Raw genomic sequence first — 24518 nt, 5'->3', positions numbered from 1 at the left:
TTTTTTCAAGTGCATTTTGAAAAAGGCACTAATTACGTTTCTGGTCCTTTTGACCCACCATGTAATTTTCAAATATACGACCCCTATTTGAGAGATGCTTTTTCACCAAACGCTTGCAAGTGATTTTTAGGATAAGCACTTAATTATTCAATAATCACACCTAAACTACCACTTGGTTAGAATCAGATATAATACAGAGATTAGGTAGAGTCAAGTTTGACTGAATTTGGTAGAATATGGATAAAATAATACTTATTTTTGAAACCTTGGTTTTAGTAATCCATGGGCTGTAAGCATTATCCATAAAATGTCAAAAAAGAATAATATCATGAATACAAATGAATATAAAAATTTTTTAGACCTTTCTCATAGGAATGGCAACGGGTGGGGGTCCTTGTGAAAATGCGGCCCCAGAATGTTATCCCCAATTCCCCATTCCCATTCCCACAAGGATTTTTGTGATGTCAAATTTATTTTATTTTTAAAATTTAAAATAAAATAATTATTCAATTTACGGTTCTATTAAAATAGATTCGAACATATTTAATGATATTTTTAAAAATATTAATATACATAAATACATAACAGGGATACCTATAGGTCAATGAGGATGAAAATTTTGTCATCCCCGTCTTCATTTGGGGCGGGTCGCTGCGGGGATTGAGGGAATGGAAAAAAAAAATTGCTATTTTTTCTAACTCCACTCCAGAGCCAATAAACCTATGACGTTCATTACTTTACATACAAGAAACATAGAAAAAATTCTTCCTATTTTTATATTAATAACTAACTTGTCGGACTTATTCCATAAAGTCTATCCACTGTAGCTATTACCCATAAGGGTTTTTTTTTTTTTTGCTACAATCTCCACATTACTTGTTTGATTCACTTTGAAAATTTCATGTTCATCTCTACTTGTTTGCTATCCCCATTTAATTTAACTCTATCTGCTTAATGCACATATGTGGTTGGTATAAAGTCAAATTCACTAGTTAACTCCAACATGAACTTTAAATCGTTCTTTTTTAGAAGGAATTACCATCTCACAATAGATTGCATTTTCGAAATCCATTAATCTTCTTCTCTTCCCCTACTGCAAAAGAAGTTTTTATTTGTGTGAGAAATTGTGTAGACAGTTTCTAGCCATTTCTTGGGGTCTCTTGAGAATATTATCAATTATTATACTCCAAATTAGGCAACATAACCCTTCATGCTTGCCTTTTTTTCATTAAGGCTGTGTTTGGTTGTAGTGCAATTTTATTTGCACTGGCAGTGCAAATAAAAAGAACTCAAATTCTGGTTTAATTTTGTTTTGGGTGTTACTTTATCTTACTTCAAGTCTTGATTTGCTTCGTTTGTACTGCAATCAAATAAAATAAGGTAAAATTTGAAATAAAAATAAATAGTAATTTGCACTAAAATCATTTACACTGTCATAGTTTTGCATTAGTACAAATAAATTTACATTGCAACCAAACACAGTCCAAAGAACATAAAAGGCCACTACCCAATGTTGATCTCATTTATCCGGGGCCTTGGGAGGGGTAAACTGGGCATGGTTTTAGCCTTTTGCTTTTTTCGCAAAAGTGGTTGCTCTTAGACTTGATCCCGTATTCTCATGCTTAATTAATGGCCTGAGATTTTACCATTACACCAAATAATGTATAATACATGGCTCTTATGGCGGGAGGGGGCTAAAACCGCACCTTGGATATTAAAAACAAAACTTCTCACTTTTGTGCAATATATACTAAGATAAAGAAATCAAACCACCTTGACAAAAGATATATAGAATACTATTATATAATGAAATTATCCCCCCCACCTAAGGCAGTTCATAAGAAGGCCCAACCCGACCAAATCGATTCAACCCGAGTCGGTTGGGTTTTCATCAGCACCGATCGGTTTTGGGTTGGGCAAAATCATAAACCGATATATCGGGTCAGTTTTGATTTTCTTATGTGAAAATCGAAACCGACCCGAACTAAACCAAACCGAACCAATTAGTTTTCTAGTTCGGTAGTTCCTAGTTTCCTACTTAGCTAGTCTTCTACTAGAACTAAAATAGCCCTATCTTCTAGTTCCTACTTAACTAAATTGTATCTATCCTAATTTTTATAGTCTTTTACACCAAATAGGCAACCCATTAGGTAATCACAATTAGAATTAGGTGTCCTTCTAGTTCTAGGCTTCTCTATCATTTTTGTACAGGAGCAAAACCGAAACCGACTCAAACCGACCAGGTCGGTTTTGCCTATCAGTGGGTCGGTTTCGGTTTCCACCTCATGTAACCCGACCAAGTCGGGTCGGTTGGGAAAACCCCTATAAACTGACCCAACCTGACCCGTGAACAGCCCTACCCCCACCCCACCCCATCACATAAGAGTGTCAATGGACTGGTTTTGGATTAGACCCCATCCAGTCCAAAATCAATTTGGATGGATTGGACAGACCAACAAGACATATCAAATTGGACCAATTCGGTCCAAAAAATTTATTAGATTGGATTGGACCCGGTCCGTCCATAACAAATTTATATTGGATTGGGTTGGATTAAACTAATATCCGATCCATTAATATAAGATAAGAATACATGTATCAATGGACCAGGTTTGGGTTGAAACCAATCTAAATCAAAATGAATTTGAATAGATTGGACAGTCTAGATATTGAATTGGACTGGTCCAAATTAGTTCAAAACATTCATGGAGTTGGATTGGATTGGACCTGATCCATTTATAATGGACTCGCATTGGACTGGATCGAATTGAACCAAATCTAGTCCAATTGACACCCCTACCACCAAGTACCCTTAAAAAAAAGCACACCTGAGTTAACTTATCTTCACAGACCTCGTACCCAAGTACAATGGGATTACATGACATAACCCATTGTATCTATCGCCACATTACTTACAACAAACACTGAAAAAACTAACCAACATTAAACAACTACCAACTCAGACGAAGACAAAGTCCAATTAGACATTAGATTGAAATGTGGTCCAACATCCACAACACAAGACAAACTCAACGCTCATTGAATGTATTACTAAATACTCAAGAAGTTAATCTGATCTATTCTACTTGATAATTTGGTGATTCATCAACTAATCACTTAATTTAATCTATCCAATCACCTAATTTGATAAGAATTAGTATCTGCAACTACCACAATGAAATCCTACTTAGTGGATAGAGAGGATCAAACAATTGACCTTTCTCTACTTTTATTTTATTGTGCACAAATGACCATCCCAAATCTCCGAGAGGCCTTGAGCATTGCCTTCCTCCAACGAATTCCATAAAATAAAGACTCCTGGCACAATTGACATCAGACAAAATTTTCAATGTCCAACTACCAATTAATTCTCTTCTATTAATGCATTATTCTAATAGAATCTTGGGCTCCGTTTGTTTGTGATACAAATAAATATTCACGGTACATAAATACCCTCTGACATGGGAGCAAAGTGGGTTCACAGTACATTGCATGGGAGCAAACATTAAATGCTTCAACTATTCAAGATGAATTTTGGTCAAACAGTTGATTGATGTATTCAATAAGCCCGTTTACATCAATTTTAAAGAATAAGGGTCTGTTCATTTCCTCTTAACTCTTATCTCTTAATAGAAATTTTTTAACTTTATGAATACTCACAAACTCGAACCAGGGTACAAAAATACCCCGACGTTTATATCACAAAGCCTTGAGTCTTGAGACTAGAGATTACAAGTTAGGAGCTTACTAAAGCATATTTTTAATCCAAGAGCTTAACAATGCTTTATATCATGATTTTCAAAACCAGACCAAACCAGACCGGACGGTTAGACTGGAAAAACTGGGAACCAGTCACTTTGGCAAAAAACCATTGATTTGGTCAGCAAACCACTGACCTAGGCGATTGAACTGTTCGAACGTCCAACAGTTTTTGGCCATTTTTTTAATTTTTTTATTAGAACGGGCCATCCGTTTGATTTGAATGATCAAACTGTTTGACTTTTAACCGGACTCCTAAACGGTTCATTATCCAGTTCAATTTTAAAAACATTGCTTTATATAATATATATTGGTAGAGATTACTTCTAAAGACAAGTTCAACCCCATAAACGCATAGGTGCACATGTAACCAGTATTTCAGATGGGCCTGAATCCGCAAGTTTAGCTTCGGTAGCTTTGTCAAAGTTCTTTCGGCTCATATAATTAAAGCTTTTTAAAGTAGTATATCATCTGGGTTTCAATTTGAATGCTTAAGATGAGCCCAGAATCAACAACGAAGTGTTGGATCATAATAGAATGAATCATCATGCTTTGCTTAACTTAGTGGACTTTTTTTTTCCAAAATGACTCGTAAAATGTGGTAGCTAAAAGATCTTAAGTTCTATTGTTATTGAGCTCTACAATTAGAGACCTAATATTTTTATGGGAAAATGATGGTTCAGCCCAGGGTCAGAATTTGCAGGTTTCAAATACTGTTGGGGTAGGTGAATTGATGCTAATTCATGGGCGGGTGTTGATGCATAAAATATGGGTATTTGACATTTTAAATGTTTATAAATCTGCAGTGGGATTCAGAAATCTACATTAGGTCTGTCCATACTTCTCCATATTTTTATTTAGGCCTTTTTATAGTCCACTCCACCTCAAAATTCATAAATTATTTCTCCAAATATTATTTATCCCCAGCCTACTCCCCCTATATACAGCGTCCCTTCTCTGAATTGGGGATTTTCCCCCCCTTACACTGACCCAAATTGTACGATGGCATTTTGAATTCTGAGGTGTACTGAACTTAAATTACCCCTACTATTTCACAAGTTATAATGGGTCAGAATTTGAGCAGCCTTAACAAACTCCGAAGATGGAAACTATTGGTTTTAAAAACTGGACCAGACTGGATGGTCAGCCGGTTGACCCAAGAACCGGTCATAGCTCCATATTCGGTTTTGAACCCCAAAACCATCCAACTGGGGTTCAGACCAGACAATCGGACAATTTAACCTAGGAACAGATGTCCAAAGTAGTTCCGTTTTGGGTTCGATTTTTTAAAGTATGATGGAAACCCATAAAGGACTGATGGTTGTTTATGATTTAGTAAGCCTTTTTGACCATGTTTTATTCTCAAGTGGTTAGAGTTTAGACGAAGTTCTGCTGACGATGTAAATGATGTTGGGGCTGCCCTTTAGATTACAGCCATCGGCAACAACAGACATCTCTATATAATCTTTCTCCTCTCTACTTCTCCCACTTCTCTTTCTCTCTCTCTCTCAAATACACATACACAAAACAAAAGGTTTCAAGAGTGAGAGATGGCCTCTTCTGACGTTGATGAATCAGTGGTTAAGGTTGATAAGTACAGATCACATATGTATGGGGAAGGAGAGAAGTATACCAAATGGAGGTTTGGTGCTCCTCCCAACTATGATTTGGTGGACAGACTCTTTGAAGAAGGCCGAACTCAAGTAACCCATTTCTCTCTCTCTCTCTCTCAATTCTTCATGTAATGATGGATTAACTTTAAGCTCTACTATTGTGAATAGGAATGGTCAAAAGGATCATTGGAGGAAAAAGTGCAAAATCTTGTCAAGACATGGGAGATGGAGATCATTCATAAAATCTCCCCTGAGGACTATAAATCAATAAACGTTGAAAAATTTACATTCAGCGTGAATGGTATTACTACTACTATCTCTGTTTCTAATTCTATTCCTGTTTCGAATCTTTAGTTATAACTTCTCTTCTTTCATTAATTTCCTGGAGAGCCCATCAACTTCTTGATGATACTGATTGGAGGAATGTACAGGGGGGAAACCGATGTCACGTTCAGAGACATCAAAGCTTGGAAGCTACAACTTATTCTTGCAAACCTCCATGCCAAAGCACTTACTTGAATACGACCCATCTGTTGAAATGCCCGAATCGTCCCAGCAAGTTTTCGTAGCCACATTCCCTCGTGGATTTGCTTTGGAAATTCTTCAGGTTTATTCAGGTCCTCCGGCGATTGTCTACAAGTTCAGGCACTGGGCTTTCATGGAGGGTCCTTTCAAAGGCCATGCTCCCACTGGGGAGAAGGTGGAGTTCTTCGGTATAGGCATCTTTCATATATGCTTCTCTTCTTTGAAACACTTAAAACAAATTTCATGAGTTATTACTGCCTTGTGTTCAGAGTTTTTGAATGAAATTTAATTTCGATCTTACAACTTTTTTTCTTTAATAATGGGTTTTGTTTTAGGTTGATGAATCAATGCGAATCGAAAAGGTGGAGTTCTTTTATGATCCCAACAAACTGCTGGCCAGTCTTATCAAAAACCCTAGCTCGAATGAGACGGGGGCCTCAAATAATCCATCTCCTGGTTGCCCAATTTTCAACAACATCTAGCTGCTGAAACTCCTGTTTTAGTGGTCTACCAGGAAAAGCAAAATTCATGTTCTGTGACTGTCTTGCTATATATCATGTAATTCCTAAATTCCATATATACTACCTTAGAAGCAGCGTTTTGAGTGTGAAGTAAGATAAGGTCTCTACTCGTTGTAGCGGAGACTTGGGATCTAATCTCGCTTTCACTAGGGTTGGGGTGTGATGGGTAAGAGTGATTCTACTACTTAAGTGATTTGTGTATTAAATAAATGATAAATGTATGTCCATGTCAAATACTCTTTAGCTATGATGTGGTATTTCACAATTTAAGATGATCACGTGTGGCTGTAATTCATGACGGGTAGAGAGTAGTGGGCAGAAAATTCGGTTTGATTTTAGTGATGGAATAGAACCAGCAAAATCAAAGCCTTTAAATGTATTATTGTGGCCCCACCTTGAATTAGATGAAGTGAAGCCTTCCTGGGGCCAAGACAATACATGAAGCCCCGCAAAGCCATGAGTTAGTACATGAAAGCCCTCCCATACAGGCATTTGATTAGTTAAGTAGCATTGCATTGCCCTATGTCCCCAAGGCCAACAATGAAAAGTGTTGAGATGCATATAATTTTGATTGTGTTTGGTATCATTGTCACTTCTACTTGCAATATTTTTTATTGGTCAATATAAATTTTAAAAGAATATATATTCTTTTACCACAAATGTTTTGAATTATCAATACAACATTTGGTATCATTGGTGTTTCCACTATGAATGCCAACACCCAATGCAATGTCTATATTTTTTTTAGTGGAAGTGGTTATCTGATATGAATCATATAATGTGACAAGACCATTTCTCAAAAATTTGTACCGATCAACTTAAACAGTTGCAAGTAAAAGTGGCAATGGTACCAAACACAACCTTTGTTTGCATCTAAGTGTTTAAATTATTTACACTGTTTATTGAACCAAAACATATATTTTCTTCCTCTTGTCTCTTTTATTTATACTACCAAATTCCAAAGTCATGTTTAACATTGTTATAGATTTTATTTTATTTTATTTATTTTTTGTTTGAAGTGTAGAGGAAGTAAAATAAAACCTAAAATAAAATAAAATAAAACCCCAAAGTAAATAAGAATAAAATCAGCAACATTAGTGCAAATTAGATTGTACTATAAACAAATGCCACCTAAGGCTCAATTTGGAAAGAATACAAATACAAATATGTATAGTGCAAAAAACTATATTTTGCATTTAGGCTCGGTTTGGAAGGAGCACAAATATAAATTTGTAGAGTGCAAAATCTTGTATTTTGTATGTATTTGCACTATGCATATTTGTATTTATACTCCTTTCAAATTGAGCCTTATTAACAAACAACAAGATATTCATTTAGATGGTGTTTGGTTTCATTAGTTTATCTAAAAAATGGCACCAATTTCCTGTGATAGAATTTGAAATGTTGTTTGATTAAACCATTTATCAAATGTACATTTTTCTAAAGTTGTATGAGAGTCAATTATAGGGGGAACATCTTTTTGATGTTCTCACGCTTAGGTGTTTTTTCACTATTCAGTTTGTGGCACCTAATGGTGCCTAGCTGCCAAAATAAAGCGTATTTTAACATTATTTAATAGTTTTTCTTGTTTTACAATAGAGGTTTGTACAAAATGTTTATTAAGGTTCCATTTAGCAAGTATTTTTAGATAAAATCTTCTAACAGCCTAAATGGCCAAAAGACATTAAACTTTTAGGGTATTGTTTTCAAAGACAAAGACCATTTGGCAAATGGATTGGTTTATTAGGTTTTTAAAAATGCATTTAGAGACTATTTATCACATGGAAAGACAATCTTCATTTGAAGCTTCCTAAAATTTTGCATTTTCAATCTTTTTGGATTTTTATGTGCACGCATCTTTTGATCTTACCAGTATTTTTAACTTGTTATTGACCTAGCCAGTTAAATCGCTTGAACCGTCATCCAATAGTAAAACTTAGTGGATGGTCAAAATCGTTGACTTAGTCAAAACCATCTGACTCAGATGGTTGGACCGTTGACCCGATGACCAAGTCATGAGTTGCACGCTAAATGTGTATGCAAACTTCAAGAGGCCATAACTTTATACTCAAATGTCCGATTGAGGTGATTGCTTTTATTTTGGGTGCCTTGTCTGTTATTTTTGCCTAAAAAATACCCTTTTTTGGTCTCAAACAATGACTTAAATACGATACATCTGATACGGAGTGTGTCGTATCGGTATAGGTTGATAACGGTATGGGATAAATAGAAATGTATCTCATAAGTTGTTCATCGCACCATACTAATCCGTATCGATATGTATCATACTGTATACGCATTGATACGAAACCATATGCACGAAATGCCGCATCTTTACTTCATAAAAAGTGCAATCATGTCAACTCGAACCCAGGGCATTTGAACGCACTAGGTTCACCACACTCTGATCCATCAAGCCAAGCTTTATCTTGTCTTATTAAATAGAATCAAATAATCTTTAACACGTGTTTATATTTAACAATTCTAATTATTACAAGTAATAATATTCAAAAATAGTATTTTATAAATTAATAGAACAAATAATCTATCAAGTCCATATTTATATAAAAAGATGATTTTTTAATATAAAAAATATTAATAATAAAATAATTATTTTAATATTTAAATTGCACAAGATATGCATTTTAAATTTGGGAGAACGACGATTCAGCCCAGGATCAGAATTACTAGGCCCAAAGTACAGCTGGGGTGGGTGCCAGCTCGGAATTGATGCCAATTCATGGGTGGGCATTGGTGTGTAGAGTGGGGGTTTTTGACATTTTGAATGTTTATAGTTCTGCAGTAGAAATAAAAAATCTGCATTGGGCCTGTCTGTACTTCTTCGTTTAAATTTTTTATATATTTGTAAAAATTATTAATTAATATTTTTATTTACATTAATAATTAATAACAATGTAGTTATTATTTGTAAAAAAATATTGCTTACAAAATATTGAGGAATATAATATTAAATTGAATCTATCAAATTCACTAATCTATATTTATTTCAAAAAATGATTTTTTTATTTCCAATTATTTATAGAAATAAAGAGATTAACAATGGAATAATTATTTTAGTAGTTAAAAATTATGAATTTGTATAGGATATGTATCTTAGAAAATTTAACAAATTTGATATACCTTAAGTTAATATTATATTTTTTGTGAATTATTAATTGGTATTTTAATTTGCATTTGAGAATTTAATATTTAGTTGATTTTTTGCTAATGTTAAAAAATTAAAATAGTAAAATAAAAAATAAGTGATATAATAATTAAAATATAATATGCACATATGTTTAGTGTCTTGGACTCTATATTGATGCATTGTAAATAAAATTATATGATATCTAGGCATCCTGATATATTAATTGTAATGTATTTTTTCGTATACACCATTAAAATATACATTTTTATGTATTTATATACTATGAATTTGTGACTTTTTTGGTTTTAAATTTAGTGTTGTTAATGTATTGTGGAATTTGTTTGTATTTTCCTAACATATCCATCTGTTTCCATATTTTTCGTCTGTATCCATGTGTTCCCAAAGCGTATCCGTATCTGAATTCTCCGATATGATACCCGATACCGATACTTTAATCCTTGGTCTCAAATTGCAACTTTTAATATTTTTTATAAATAAAAAATTTAAAATATAAATTAAATATAAAATAATATAAATAGTACATGTAGAACATAATTATATATTATTTATCGATAAAATACATGTTTATACATACCTACACACATGTATATGCATATATACATATTATGTATAAATTTATGTATTGTTGACATGGCACGGTCTGACCCATTCAATAAGGATGGTCAAACTTGTGACCTTCATCCCGGAGGCAAAAACGGTTCAGCCTCCAAAGTTGGTTTTTAAAATTCAACAATTTCGATCTATTCAGATTTTTATGTGCATGCATATTCTAATCTTATCAGCTTTTGGGTTAATAAAGAGAGCACATGAAAATACTTGCCAAAGGTGCCTAATAAACCAACATTTAAAGCTTCCTAAAATTCGCCATTTTCGATTTTTTTTCAAATTTTTATGTGCATGCATCTTCTGATCTTATTGGCTTTTTGGTTACTAAAGATAGCATATGAAAATACTTGCCAAGCTAGTAGCATAAAAGGGCAAACTTCTTAAATTATCCTTATGGGTTAGCTATTTGACTAACTCTACCCTTACTGTTTACACATTGTCTTAAAGTACCGCTACTGTTTTTGACAATTGACATAATCGGTAAGTGCTAATGGAAAGAAATGAAATATCGAATTTACTCTCCACTATTCCTCAAAATTTGAAAATAAAACCCAACTGATGAAAAATTTACGTTCTTTTCTTCCCTTCCACCTTCCTTTCCCACCATAAGACCTCTATTCATTGTCTTCTACAACTAAAACAAAGGAATTGCAGCACCTTTCTTGCTCTTTGTTCCTTGGGCGGTTCCAACTTCGATTCAAAGCTTTAGGTCAATTTATCTCTAAGGCCCCGTTTGCTTTTCGGTAAGTTACTTACCCAAGTAAATGCACTTACTTGGGTAAGTTTTTCCTGGGAAACACTTACCTGGGTAAGTGCATTTACACACGTTCTTTTATTTCTCATGTAAATAAGGCAATGACAATTTTATCCATAAAAACCCATTATTAAAAAGGGTATTTTTGTCCCATTTAAGTATTGACAACTTTCCCTAGGTGGGAAAAACATTTACAAAGAGAATCGACAAGATTAACTTCATTACAAAGTTCTGCCTTAGATTCACCTAACTCTAAGCTATAAACACATAGCGCCACACTCAAAATCTCTAATGGTCAATTTCCATCTGTATATTTTTGTAGGGAGAATTGAGATACATGGAAATAGGAAAAGACAAAACAGCCTCACCAAGATCGCAATCACATCTATCTTCAACAACTTCGATTTTAATTTAAGTGGGTGTTCGGCATTGATGCCGTTTTCTGAGAAAATGGTGCCACATCAGAGAAAGCGGCACATGCCCACAGAAAAATGGTGCGATGTTCCCACCATGGATGCCAAACACCTACTAAATCTCTCTCAACCACTTTAGCTTTCAGGAGACCCTACTTATCAACCACTTAATTTAAATCTCTCTCAGAAACCTTGCATTTTCGGGTGACAATGAACAAACCCTCGCTCGCTCATTTGCACTTTCTTCCAACAAACTTCTCTCTCTCTCTCTTATCGTCACCGCCACTGCAACATGGTGCCTTAGCTATCTCTGTTTCCGACTGGAACAACCTTGTTCGTAGACGTTAGTCAGCAACAACTCTTGAATTTCTGTTTGGGTGTCAGAGTATCGAGCAACTCTTCGGTGAGAATGATGCCATACACAGAAGAAGAAGAAGTTGATAGCTTAATACATCCATGCTTGCAAGATTAAACCCTCAAATCCAAAATATGGTACCAAAGCTCAAAGATTTTCTCAATGGCCACTCTCCGTTTCTAAGAGTCTTTTTCTTTATCCAATGTGTCCTCTCCATTCTCTGAAACATCAAATCTAAAAACCGGCATAATAGTCCTATTCATGGGCGGTGATTCTTACCTAGTTTGCAGAAGAGTGATGAAGAGTAATATAGGGTTTTAAAAAAAATTATACATCGCATGGTGTCATGTGTGTATAGATTTTAAAGGAACATCAAGGACGCTAATGACAGGAGTAGAACTAGTCAATCGTGAGAAAGAGTAGGGGTGGTTTAACAATTAAAAGAAAAAGGAAAAAAAAAACGAAAATACTTGCCAAATCCAAACGTGCCTAAATAAATCGAAAGGGAAGTAGACAGCTAATGATAGTCTGATATCCTATCCCACCCAATTGCTAACCGCCATGGCGCCAAAAACATTACAAAAATCGTATCAGGTGGAGGGAAAACCTATAAATTCTCAAATCAGATGAGTTGGGGGGTAGATGTGGAAGAACGCTTGACCCTACGAAGACACCAGCAATCAAAGGGGAAATTAGAGGGAGAAGCTCTAACAAGTCACACCGGAATCGGGAATTCCATACTCTTTTCGTGGGAGACGAAATCCTAATTCAAAGTGCCTCACTTACACAACGGCCTTTCTCTCTCTTTCCCTACTTTTTCTCTGAAAATCCGTCTCTCCCGTAACGAATCCGCGTTCAGAGGTTGATCTTTAACTGGTTTTTCACCCTTTCTGGCGGCTCCGACGCGGCTTTTCGATTTCTTTAGCTGATGTGGTTCTCATTCCCGGTTCAATCAATCGGAGAGATTTTATCGGTTTCTTCATTGTTTCTGTTCTGTTTCTCCTGAATTTGCAAATTAGATTCTGTTCTCCAGGTAGTTTGTTCTTTTGTTGTTATGGGGTAGTTCATATTTTCTTTTTTCTTTTCTCTTTCTTAGAGATGAATGCGAACCGAATTCAGTTGGTCGTGAATTTTTGTGATGCTGTTTTGAATATAGCTGCTACTTGGGTTTCCAGAAATGTCAATATGTTTTTCATTTGCTGGAGTTGATTTGAATTTGAGAACTGAATTGCTGATTTCTGTGGTTCTCCGTCTATTCGCTAGTGGGTTTAGGGTTTGTTGAATGGGGTTTAGAATCATGGTGTCTCCAAATAGAGGTCAGGCGGCTTATTTCCCGCTTCTTGCTAGGCAAGGATCTCTTTACAATCTCACCCTTGAAGAGGTCCAGAACCAGGTAGGGGATGTAGGGAAGCCCTCGAATAGTATGAATTTGGATGAACTGTTGAAGGGTGTAGTTGCAGCTGAAGGAAGTGAAGTCACGCACGACCAAAAACTCTCCACTGTGAGTGCCTCTCCATCTTCTCCTCCTATTTCTCCAGGAAATTTCAATTTGAATCGGACACTCAATAGGAAAACTGTTGATGAGGTTTGGAATGACATTGTTCAGCAAGAGCAAGAAAATACAGGAGGTGATGGATCTATGCAGAGGCAACCAACTCTCGGGGAAACCACACTTGAGGATTTCCTTATCCGAGCTGGTGCCATTAGTATAGGGAATCAGGATGGTGTTCTTAATCCCCATTCCTTGGTGGCAATAGACCCAATTGTTTCAACAACTCAACAGGCAGACTGGTTGCAATTGCAGATGGCTGCTGTTCAACAGCAGCAGATGGCAGTCTTGGGTTCTAGTGTGCCTCTTGCTGTGTCAGTGTTTGGGAATTCAGCTGGGGATTCTGGGTACTCAGGGAACCAACTGGCACTATCGGTGCCAATGCCAGTTGTGACAGTGACATCATCAGATTCACAGTCAACGGTTGAAAGGAAGCAACGGTTCTCGGATGAGATGATGGAGAAGACTATTGAGAGGAGGCAGAAAAGGATGATAAAAAACCGTGAGTCAGCTGCTAGATCAAGGGCAAGGAAGCAGGTGGATTTAAGGGCCCATTTGTTTGTTTGTCTTATACAGAAGCCACCCAAAATATTGGCTTTTATCTTTGTTATTAGTGCTTTCAGTAGTAAAACTATATATATTTTTAATCATTTTTCTGTCTGTTGTGGTGATGATAGGCATATACCAACCACTTGGAGAATAAAGTGTCAGAGTTAAAGAAAACAAATAAGAGGCTCAACAGGCAGAAGGTATGAGATTGGATGGTTTAAAATTATTAATATTAAGTATTAACAATGCATTTCTTGGTTTACAAAGCACGTTTTCATCTTCATTGCATGAATTATTGTATAATGTAAGATGTCAGACTTAGTTCTTCTAGCATTAAATGTCTGTCCTCCATTTCATTAAGAGGAACTAGGGTCATGATATACAAGAGAAATTGATCATAATCATGGTCATATTTTAATTTCGTTTCTTAGTCACTTTGAACATGTTTAATGTGTTACTTCCTTTGGGGAATTTTTCCTGTTACCTGTTGAGTTTAGGAATGTATATAAAATTTACAGCATTTTCTATAGATGATGAAGAGATTCCTTAGTGTAGTTACACGGTAAAATGGCGATCATCTCCAAGTTAGTTTTGCCATGCATTTATGGTAAAGTTGCCTCTTGAGGAGATTGTCTGATGCTTCTTGGATTTGTGCTATATCCACATTCCACAGCCCATCTCCCTCCCCACTATCCATTGAGATCATGTGTTTGAAACCTTAACAGTTTCCGTGTGGTTATTTGCTGCCTTATTGGAAATGACAGATGTGATTGAAAAAAAAATGGATAAAATTAATAAAGTATCACAAAGCAAGTTAGTAGTGGTAACTATTTGTAAGACTCGTAGTCAAAGTAACAACAATGCAGCAGCAATATTTTCCACCTAAAAGATGATTACAACATAAGAAACGACAGAAGCAAAAGTATTTAGATGGGGGAGAGCAATTTCTCCCTCCTTCCCTCTCCCTCTCCATGTATGTGCAACTCTTGATTTTATGATTTTATTTAATGGTCTGTTAATAAGATTTATGTGCTAATGTGCTAAGCATTTGTGGGTGTATAAAAAGGTTAAATTGTATTCTTTAGAAAGAGAAAACTTAAGTGTCACTTTTGTTGGGGTCGGGGGAGGACTAAAAGAAATTGAAGAATAGGATGGAGAACATGATACGGAAATTTAGTGGGCAGTCTCTTTATCTAATGGCATCTTTGGAAATGCAAATTGTGTTTCCACCTTTTGATATTTTGTTATTTTCTATTGCTCTTTCACTGCAGTCTTGCATTGTTTTAGCTTATTATTTCTATGATTTCTCTTCATCTGTTATTATTAAAAAATAAATCACTGGAATCCCAAGGTAGTGATTATTAGGCAGGGGTTCATGGCAATTTGGATCTGTCGGAGGTTTTTCTGGTATTAGGTTATCCCTAAGAACTCTCATGTTGTAATTCCTGACACTTGTTGTGCCAAACATGATAACGACTGTACTTTTGCACCCATCTACCTTTATCTTCTCCAACTATTGATCTTTTTTTTTTTATCAACCTAAATATGCATTTATATGTACATATGTCCATATATAGATGCATGCATGAATTAAACGTGCTGTGAACATTACTACTCAACTGAAGTTTGTGCAGCCTATGAACTGGTTTCTCTATCAACTCACATTTTATCCTAAATCCAAGTAGTTTTTGGCTCAAGATTCAATAGTTGTACAATTTGAGCACTATTTTAATCTCACATGAATGGCAATGCCTAACTTCTTTCTTTTGATAAAGGTGCAATGTCTAACTTCTGTTAATTTTGAACAGGAGATACAGATGCTTTTACCTTTGGATCCTCCTCTAGAACCTAAATACCAACTCCGGCGTACCAGTTCAACATCATTCTGAGACAGCAGGCATAACTGTCCATATATTAATTTAATTCTTTTAAAATTCATTATTTTTTCCCCATTTTTTCTTTAATTCATTAGCTTGTAGATCAACACAGCAATTGGTTTTGCATTGAGAGCTTAGTTTGCGATTGGTATGCTACACCTCTTCACACACACAGAGAAAAAGAGAGAGAGAGAGAGAATAAAAATAGATTCTTTTCTTTCCTTCCCCTTTTTTCCTTGGCTTGCAAGTCTCTATTCCAGCTGATACTTGTACAGATTCCTCCATTTGTTTGTCTAGCATAAGATAAGACAGGGGAGGGCGTTCTCTGCTCCAATACCGACTGGTTCAATCATATCAATGGTTTCAAATCAACATCTTATTCTATTTGCTACGAAATTTTAGTAAGCATCATTTCTCATTTTCAATCTGATTTGCATTGCTTAGATTCTTTGTTTCTCTATCAACTCATCTTATTTTATTTTGTGGCTTTAAATGTAAGTCGTGGTTATCTTGATGGAGTGTGGGTGGCATATTGCTGACTCTTGCAATACCAGATTTAAAACTTACTTATTACCATCCACGTGTCTCCTTTTAAGGATCTGGACCCATACTGATATGGTGCCACTGGTTCATTTTCAGGACTCTGGCCCATTTCTTTCTTCTTTCTTCTTTTTGTTTTTTTTTTTTTTTTCGTTTTTCCTTATCTCCTCTTGAAGATAATATAGCTTTGGCCTCTTCATTTTTTTCTCTTGAAGAATTTCTTTATTTTTTAGTTTTTTCTCTTGCAGGTTGTAAACTTGCAATTAGGGGTGTTCATTATATAGACCAGACCGCCAAACTGAAATTAACTCTTTGGTTTGGTTTGGCTGGGATTCTTTAAAATTTTGGTTTACTGTTTTGGTTTGATTTCTTGACTATATTTATTATTAGAATAGAATGGTCCAAACCATATTAAAAACTGCACCAAACTATAGTGAAACGGTTTGGTGGTCTATAATTGAAACCATCATATATGATCCTGAAAACCCAGTTGGAATCGACAGCTATACTTTTAATCTATAATTTTACTATGTATTTGTTAAATGTACACATTTTGACACTATACTAAGATAATATTACAAGTATTATCATGAAAATTTTCATAGGCATTAGACGGGAGGGGGGGGGGATGTTTTTTTGGTAACATACCAACACCAACATACATCTTTGGTTCGGGTCGGCCCGATCCATTGATAGTTTTTCTTTCTCTGTTTTTAACTTTCTTTGATTTTTACGTCAGAACATAGGCGGATTCCCACAACTTCCAGGAAGAAACATAAAGATGGTTTGTCAGGTTACTCAGGTGGAGCATCCTTTTCTAGGAAACTCGACTCGTTCGCATGTTGAGTCACTTGAGTGAACCATCAACTCAGTCTAGTTTAACTCGTTCGTCAATATAAGCACATTCAAAAAGTCATTATTCTGAGCATAAAGATTTAAGTGTATGTTCAAAAGGAACAAAAGAACAAATTTTCATATCAAGCATAACAATTAGAATAAAGCATATATCATAAAAATATAGACTGTTTGGATACGGGTGAAATAATAATCCTTCGGTTCTATTCTACTTTTTTTTTTTTTTTCTTATTACATTTTAACTAGGGATGACAATTTTCCTCATTTTCCCAATCGCCCCGAATGGGGCAGAGATGGGGATGATTCCCCATCCCCCCCAGGATGGGGAAATTTTCATCCCCGTTAGCATGGATGGGGAGAGCACTCCCCGCCCCACGGGGACCTCGATCCTCGTCCCATGTGATCCCCACTAATTTATATGTATATATGTATGCATACGTTATTTATGTGTATATGTACACATACATCTATATATTAATATTTTTAAAAATATGGTTGAATCTTTTCTAATAGGATTGTAAATTTTAATTATTTTAATTTTATTTTTTAAATAAAATAAAAAAACAAAATGGTTAACATTATAAAAAAATCACAGAGAATGGTGATCCCCGCGGGGATGGGGAGAGGCTCCTTGTCCCCGCCCCCACCCCGTTGCCTTTGGCCAACAACCTTTCCTATTGAGAGAGTTTTTGGGTTGGGCACGTTACCATGAGAGTGGGCAAATTAGTAATTGCCTTCTGATTTATTGAGTAAAAACCAAAGCATGGGCGTGAATTGGTGAGTTGCTGTAAACATGCCCAACCCAAAAACTCTCTCAACAGGAAAGGCTGTCAGCCCCCAACAGCCAAAGTTAACTTTAGCTGTTGGGAGCCAACAACCTATGTTGTTGTGAGAATTTCTGGTAATGCCGTGTTACCATGAGAATGGATAAATTAGTAATTTCATTTTAATTTATTTTTACTAAAAACAAAAGCATGGGTGTGAATAGGTGAACTGCCCAGAATGTGCCCAGCCCAGAAATTGTCTCAACAGCTTATGCTGTTGAACCCCAACAGCCAAAGTTAATCAGTCGGTCTATATCTAATACCCATTTTGGATAAATTTCTTCAAGGGAAAAGGAAAAAAGGACATGTGGATAATCTAGATGTTGAGTTTTTCAACTGTAATGTGATACTTCAATTACAATAAAACGTGGCAATTATTGTGGGATCTAGCTTCACTTTTTTTTTTTTTTTTTTTTAGGAAATTGTCTAAAATTCACCATGAGTTTTCATCAATTTCTCTTTAACACAATTTTTCAAAATGTCTAAAACTCACTTTGTCAGTAAGTTTTTATTTTCCAAAACTCACCTTCCCTTCGTGCATCATTAATACTTCTTAATAGGGGTGTTCATATCAGTATAAATAACAATTTTTTTTGTTTTTTTTTAAATTTTTAGTGTTTTGTTATAATTTCCAATGTTTTTTATAATTTCTGTTTTTTACATTTTTCTATTTTCTACAATCTATAAATTTTCCTGTATTTTTTGTTATTTATTTGCAATTTCTGTGTTTTTCTATATTTCTTTGTGCTTTTTCTAGAATTTTTGTTTTCTGATCTTGTTTTTCAATTTCACTAGTTTCTATAATTTGAAAAAAAAATTATTTGTTTGTAATTCCTATAATTTTTATATTTTTTGCAATTAAAATATTTTTAAACTTTTTCTTTTTTTCAAATCTAAATATTAAAATAATAATATATTAACACACGGTGACCAGTTTAACGTCAAGTTAGTAACATGGTGAGTTTTAACGATTTCCCTTTTTTTGTTAGTTGCCTTTCTCTTCCTCTCTTCCACGTGTTGTCTACATGGAGTTTGGTAATGCTCAAACTCAACTAACTCCGGTGATGATGTTCCCATCCATCAGTGATTCACAGAGTTCAACCAACGATGGCCAATAACTGTCGGATTGGAATCAAAACCCCTTCCAGATTTTTGTTTATTTTCTGAGTCGGTCTGTACGCCACGTCACGTCTTATCATCCATGAAAAGAGAATTTTTTTTAATCATCACGTGTGCATCACCCGTTCTGATTCCAAGATCCTTAGGTTTGAACACAAGATATTTTCTCAACGAACCTCTGACGAAAAAGAAGTTTCTCAACGGAAATACCCATCTCTCGGAGACAAATCGACGGTTCCTGATTACCGACAAACATCCTAACGTATCTTAGTTTACATCGTAAGTCCTCCCCTAGTAAATGGTTTCTCCCTTGGCGACAAAAATTCGAAACAATTGAAGATTTTCACGGTTTTCGTGAGTCGTGAGTCGTGACTCGTGGATTTAACCAAACTCTAACCCTAATTGGGTTCACTAACTAACCATGGTTAAATCGAATTAAATTGCGAAGCACCGCAGAGATGGAGACTTCTTCGAATTCGTTGGACTCGTGAGTGGATTTGAAAATTGAAACCCGACTACCCGAGTGTGAAATTACATTTACGGGCAGCGCCTCAGCAAAGAGGCGCACTTTGAGCTGAGCTGCTTTTCTCTCCATCACTAATATTATTATATTGTATTTGTATTTCTCTTTGTATCTCTGTGTATTCGCGATCGAGATCGGACGGTCCAGGATGGAAAGGGCTTTTGATGCTGGTTTCATGAGGTTTTAGAGCTGTAACTCGTTAGATCTGCTAGCTTCGCGTACAGATCTTCATACCAGGTATGCTATTCTTCCCGATATCTGTTTTTTCTCCAGTAATTACGTCGGTTAATTCAACCTTTCAGGTTTGTATGCTATGTTTCAGGCGTTTTAAGCTTACTGCTTAGTATCAAGTTCCTCGGTGTAAGCTGAGCTTCTGGTTCGTTTTTTTCTTCTATTACTGTCAATTTCTGGATCAAGGGAGTAGTTTTTGTCGATATTACTAGATTTCCTTGAGTAATCGGGTTTTCTCTATGGTTGTGTTGTTTTATCTCGTTTTCCGGCTATGTCTCTCGCATTTGCAGTCAACGTTTTCGTTTTATCCCTTTAGAAAGGCCGACTACCGTTGTTTTCCGGTGAAATTTTCTTCCAGAAACGACATTTCCAGGCTAGATTTTTCTCGTTTCTCCTAAAATTTTTGCTCTTCTCGTGTAAAAAAAAAAAAAACCTGCTTTAGTTATTTTTCTGTAAATTCCCGGCCAAATATCGTTTTCCGTGGCGTTCTTTTTCCGGCATTCTTTGTTAAGATTTTTGCGTTTTTCTTTCTACGTACTTGCTTTCGTTGTTTTCCCGGCGAAAACCATGCAGAAATCTGTATTTTTTAAGAGAAACTTTTGCTATTTTCGTTAAAACGGTGGTATTTTCAATGAAAATTAATGCCTTCGTGATTTGCCAATGAAAATCCCGGCGAAACTCCATCACTTAACGGCCACAACCACATTTGTTTCTCTTGAAAAGTCCCTTGTCTTCTTCTGATCTTGTCAATGGATCCGATAAAAAACGTTTCCTTTTTTTCCCGTCTGATCTTCTGGTCTGGTCTCTCTATCTGTTCAAACCTTTTTGAACTTCGAGAGACAGAAAAAGTTGTTATTTAATTTTCGTTGTCGGATTTCCTTAGAGATTTTTAACGACTAAGCCGAACTTCGAACCGATCTGACTGTCCTCTCTTGTCTTTCTTTTGCCTGCGTCTCATCGTCAGGGGGTCCTCCCTACTCCCCAGAGCTAAAGATCTCAGCCGTACAACATGGAGACTGACCAGGGTCCAATTCAACTGATGATGGGTAACCAATGCTTGCTAACGTGCGCCGGGGAAACATTAGCTGCTTTGATCACCTCCGCTCTGATCAAATCCCATCTCTCAGCTCAAGTAAGTTCAATTAAACTTAAGATCAGCACCTTATTAACAACTTCCCGCTGTACAACGGTTTTGCTGGTTTCTCAGCATGACCAAGGTCTGTGCTAACTTGCGCTGTTGGGTTATCGCACTTGGAATCTGCTACTCGCACCGAGTTCGGATCTGCTCCTTATACATCGCACCTCACACCGCACATTTCACCATGTATCGGAAATATCTCCCGTACTCTTTGGAGATGTTCTCAATGCACGGTGGGATATGCATGTGAGTTAAGTATTGAGAAGCAGATCTCAATTCACTTGTACAGTATTAAATTCTCCGCAACCAATCACGAGTGGGCACATCAGTATTTCCATATACATGAACCCACAGTCAGCATTTACGTGGCCCGAGAGATATTTATTTATTATTTAAATCGCATCCTATCCGTAAATTTAGCATCAATCCACGGGCAGAGTCAATTTATCCCTAAAAATGTTTAGCTCCATCCTAGGGGTGGACTGAACTATACAAGCCCCTTCCTTATTACGTCCCTCTCTCCGGAACTGAAATGGAATTAACGGTTTTGGAATTTAGATCCGGTTGGTTGGGGTTGGACCGGTGTGGAATGTGATCTCCTTGCTTTTTCTTATCATGTCTGAGTTGAGTTTGAAGGAATCGCCCTTCTGAGCATTACACTTATGGGCACGTAATCAGGTTCAACGTCTGCCTGAAAAAAAGAAAACAAAAACAAAATCAAGCGAAGGAGCGAAATTTCTTTTCTATTTGAAGATAAGTGAAAATGTTTTGTTTTTTGAAAATGGAAAAGAGATAAAAAATAGAATTTGGAGCATTTTCGAATATTCGCTTCCGTCTCCTACTTTTCCTTTGCTTTATTTTCACTTTAGGTATTTTGGGTTTTTACTTTTGCCAAACTCGCTGATATTTTTGGTTTTTACTTTTTAGTTTTTATATTCTTCAGTCTGGTTTTATCTCACTATTTAAAAAAACCGCATGTGAGATCCGACCCGTTTCATCAATTCATCAAGTCTGCGGGCTGGGACAGAAGGAAGGTGAAGAAAATAAAAATGGGAGGGAAGATGGAAGGAGAGAGTAAGAGAGAACAGAATAGCGTACTTAGGGGCCGTTGCTTATTGATTTGTCTTTTTGGTAAATAATTAAGGTAGTTGTTGGTTCCTTAATGGCTGAAGCTAAAAAGTTGGGTAAATTACTGTAGCCTTGAAAAGCTTCAGCATTAATAATTGAAAGTTTTTGTGTCCATCAATATATGTGCCCTTGATTTTTGTGTTGTTTCTGTTGTCATTGGAGGAACATATATGTGCTGTTATTTTAAGAAGAAATTTGTTGGACTTAGATCATATTAATTGCATTTGCAATGGTTCTTGCCATCTTGGGTCATATTAATTGCATGATCAGAATTTCCCATTTATTGTGGTTTTCTGAGGATAATCAATTTATTGCAATTGAAACATGTGCCAAGAGCTCAATGAAATTTTACTTCTCTTAAGTTCTACACTGATTTTTTTTTTTTTTGGAAGAGGTAATGTATTGTATTAAGAACCACTATGAACACTCTTGTACATTGAGATTCTGTACATCATAACAAAAGATATTAAGAAGATCCAAAAAAAATCTACATAGACAAAAAAAATGACCATACACTAAATATTGCTGGTGGAGAGACGGTCCCTAATCAAGCAAAAGCTAAATTGATTACAGATTCCACAGATTCCATTTGCCCCATCTGGTGGTCTAGGCTTTCTTGGCAAACATATGATTGTCTAGTTTAATAATATATAGAGTTTAGAGAAATAGTTAAGCATATAAGCTTTTGTAATATGCGAAGTTTGTAGTTGCCAACTTAACAATTCGCCTGAGACATCCAATAAAGATTATATTAGGACCAGGAGGAAGATGAATCCCTTATATAGATTTTCTTATTTATTACTTGGACCAGTTTTTTTGCACTTCCTAAATGATCTTCTTTCTTTGTTATCAGAAATTTTCCTAAAGTTTGTATGATTTATGGATATTGAACTTCGGAATTATTGGAAAACCGTGGATCTGTTAAATGTTAATGATTTGCTGGGTTTGCAGCACATAGTTATACTAATAGGGTCTCTATTGCCATTTATCACTTGATTTTAACATTGATTTAGCACTTGGATTAACAGCGCATGGGAGCTGTTCTCCTTGGATTAATTCCCATTATTTTCTCTCTTTTTTTTTCCAGTCTGCTCAGCATGTCCTTTTGACTAAGATCTGCAACTTAATCAAATAGTTTCAGGTTCTATGTGGGTTGTTAATAACCAACAAACCTGAAAGCAGAGGAGACAATCGCAAACAGAACCCATCAGAGGCAGTGGATGCTGAAGGAGATGAAGATGATGACAACGATGAAGATGGAGACGGTGGCTTTGGAGAAGGTGAAGAAGAGCTCTCTTCAGAAGATGGAGGAGATTATGATGAAAATCCTAATGGCAATAAAAGCAACTCTAAGAAGGGGCCTGAAGGAGGTGCAGGTGGAGCTGAAGAGAATGGAGAAGAGGAAGAGGACGAGGAAGAAGATGGAGAAGACCATGATGATGAAGATGAAGATGATGATGAGGACGATGAGGACGATGATGATGGTGGGGATGAGGGTGATGAAGTTGTAGAGGAAGAGGAACCAGAGAACAAAGAGGAAGAGGAAGATGAGGAGGAAGAGGCTCTCCAGCCCCCAAAGAAGAGGAAGAAGTAAAACAAAGAGTAGGATCAGTGTCGTAGTTATAACATCCTATGTTAGTCTATCTCTCTCTCTCTCTCTCTCTAACCTCTACCTTATCATGTTATAGATGACAGGAGAACATTGTTGAGGGTGGATAATTTACTTTCTTTGGGTAATCATCATCTTTTTTAATGCTTGTTTTCAGAGACATGGCAATGAGCCGATTGAAAGCATACTGACATTTTGCTCTGGCCATTTCAATTCGGAATCCTTTAAATTGTCCATGGATAACTGATGATGATAAATCATGATCTCTTTCATGTTATTGCATTATTCACATGCTATGCATGTGTGCAATCAAGTATTAACCATATATGTTATATGATATTCGGATTTTATTTTTGGATTCAATTATTATATCGGAAAAACTCAACCAATCAACCGGTTATCTTAGAAGGGTAACCAATCAGCTGTTATTTATCAAGATTCTAGGAGAGGGGGTTTGATTGCTCTTTGCTCAAAACCCTTCCAATATCATGCCTTTCGAGCAGTATGCATTTTTCGCTTTTACATTTAGTACCGACTTTATATAATATATTGATGCAGTGGTTGATTCCAAAGTGGCTTGAGTTGAGCCTAATTACAAATTCCATTTGCATCCTCTTTCAGCGCTTGTTTGGCATCATTGCCGTTGCTCCAAAAAATGGTGCCACATCAGTGCCACATTGGAAAAAACGGTGCTCCAGGAAATATGCATGTGTTTGGAACCGCTTTTCTATTAAAAACGGTGCTCCAAGCCATGCCTTGAAAATCAGGAAGGCATGGCTTGGAGCAACGCCAAATTTGACGTTTCCTAGAGCTGCAGCTCATTGCGGCCAACAGGGATGTGAGGTGGCAGTGATGTGGCAC

General features: G+C 36.0%; 2 protein-coding genes across 7 annotated transcripts; both read left to right on the top strand.

The window, feature by feature from the left end:
* The first annotated feature begins 5062 nt into the window (after positions 1-5062).
* Positions 5063-6665, top strand: LOC104600048 (pathogen-related protein-like). Of its 2 annotated transcripts, none has more exons than XM_088888793.1 (4): positions 5063-5462; positions 5541-5673; positions 5804-6072; positions 6233-6665. In XM_088888793.1, exons 1-4 carry the CDS (start codon positions 5310-5312, stop codon positions 6377-6379), a joined length of 702 nt encoding a protein of 233 aa, XP_088744919.1. In that variant the 5' UTR covers positions 5063-5309; the 3' UTR covers positions 6380-6665. The 2 variants fall into 2 exon arrangements, with proteins under 2 accessions (XP_088744919.1, XP_010261152.1); XM_010262850.3 differs by having other exon boundaries at positions 5070-5462; positions 5804-6085.
* A 4711-nt stretch (positions 6666-11376) lies between these two features.
* Positions 11377-24007, top strand: LOC104600049 (ABSCISIC ACID-INSENSITIVE 5-like protein 3). Of its 5 annotated transcripts, XM_010262853.3 has the most exons (7): positions 11382-13216; positions 13322-13801; positions 13942-14013; positions 15622-19788; positions 19874-19927; positions 20747-20914; positions 23184-24007. In XM_010262853.3, the coding sequence occupies exons 1-4, from the start codon at positions 12998-13000 to the stop codon at positions 15700-15702; spliced, it is 852 nt and encodes a 283-aa protein (XP_010261155.1). In that variant the 5' UTR covers positions 11382-12997; the 3' UTR covers positions 15703-19788; positions 19874-19927; positions 20747-20914; positions 23184-24007. The 5 variants fall into 5 exon arrangements, with proteins under 5 accessions (XP_088743794.1, XP_088743792.1, XP_088743793.1 ...); XM_088887668.1 differs by having other exon boundaries at positions 11377-13801; XM_088887666.1 differs by having other exon boundaries at positions 11379-13801; positions 23190-24007.
* Positions 24008-24518: the final 511 nt, after the last annotated feature.

The sequence above is a fragment of the Nelumbo nucifera genome, chromosome 5, assembly GCF_055504915.1.
Source record: "Nelumbo nucifera cultivar China Antique chromosome 5, China Antique-T2T, whole genome shotgun sequence".
NCBI classification, from domain to species: domain Eukaryota; kingdom Viridiplantae; phylum Streptophyta; class Magnoliopsida; order Proteales; family Nelumbonaceae; genus Nelumbo; species Nelumbo nucifera.
Note: the sequence above shows the minus strand (reverse complement) of the source record. Positions and strands in the feature narration are given on the sequence as shown.

What these genes read in the sequence shown, in the direction of transcription:
- LOC104600049 (XM_088887668.1), top strand. Translation starts at nt 12,998, where the DNA reads ATGGGGTTTAGAATCATGGTGTCTCCAAATAGAGGTCAGGCGGCTTAT. An exon ending in GATCAAGGGCAAGGAAGCAG is followed by an intron (nt 13,802 to 13,941) that starts GTGGATTTAAGG and finishes TGGTGATGATAG; the next exon opens with GCATATACCAACCACTTGGA. An exon ending in AGAGGCTCAACAGGCAGAAG is followed by an intron (nt 14,014 to 15,621) that starts GTATGAGATTGG and finishes AATTTTGAACAG; the next exon opens with GAGATACAGATGCTTTTACC.
- LOC104600048 (XM_088888793.1), top strand. Translation starts at nt 5,310, where the DNA reads ATGGCCTCTTCTGACGTTGATGAATCAGTGGTTAAGGTTGATAAGTAC. An exon ending in TTGAAGAAGGCCGAACTCAA is followed by an intron (nt 5,463 to 5,540) that starts GTAACCCATTTC and finishes TATTGTGAATAG; the next exon opens with GAATGGTCAAAAGGATCATT. An exon ending in ATGCTCCCACTGGGGAGAAG is followed by an intron (nt 6,073 to 6,232) that starts GTGGAGTTCTTC and finishes GTTTTGTTTTAG; the next exon opens with GTTGATGAATCAATGCGAAT.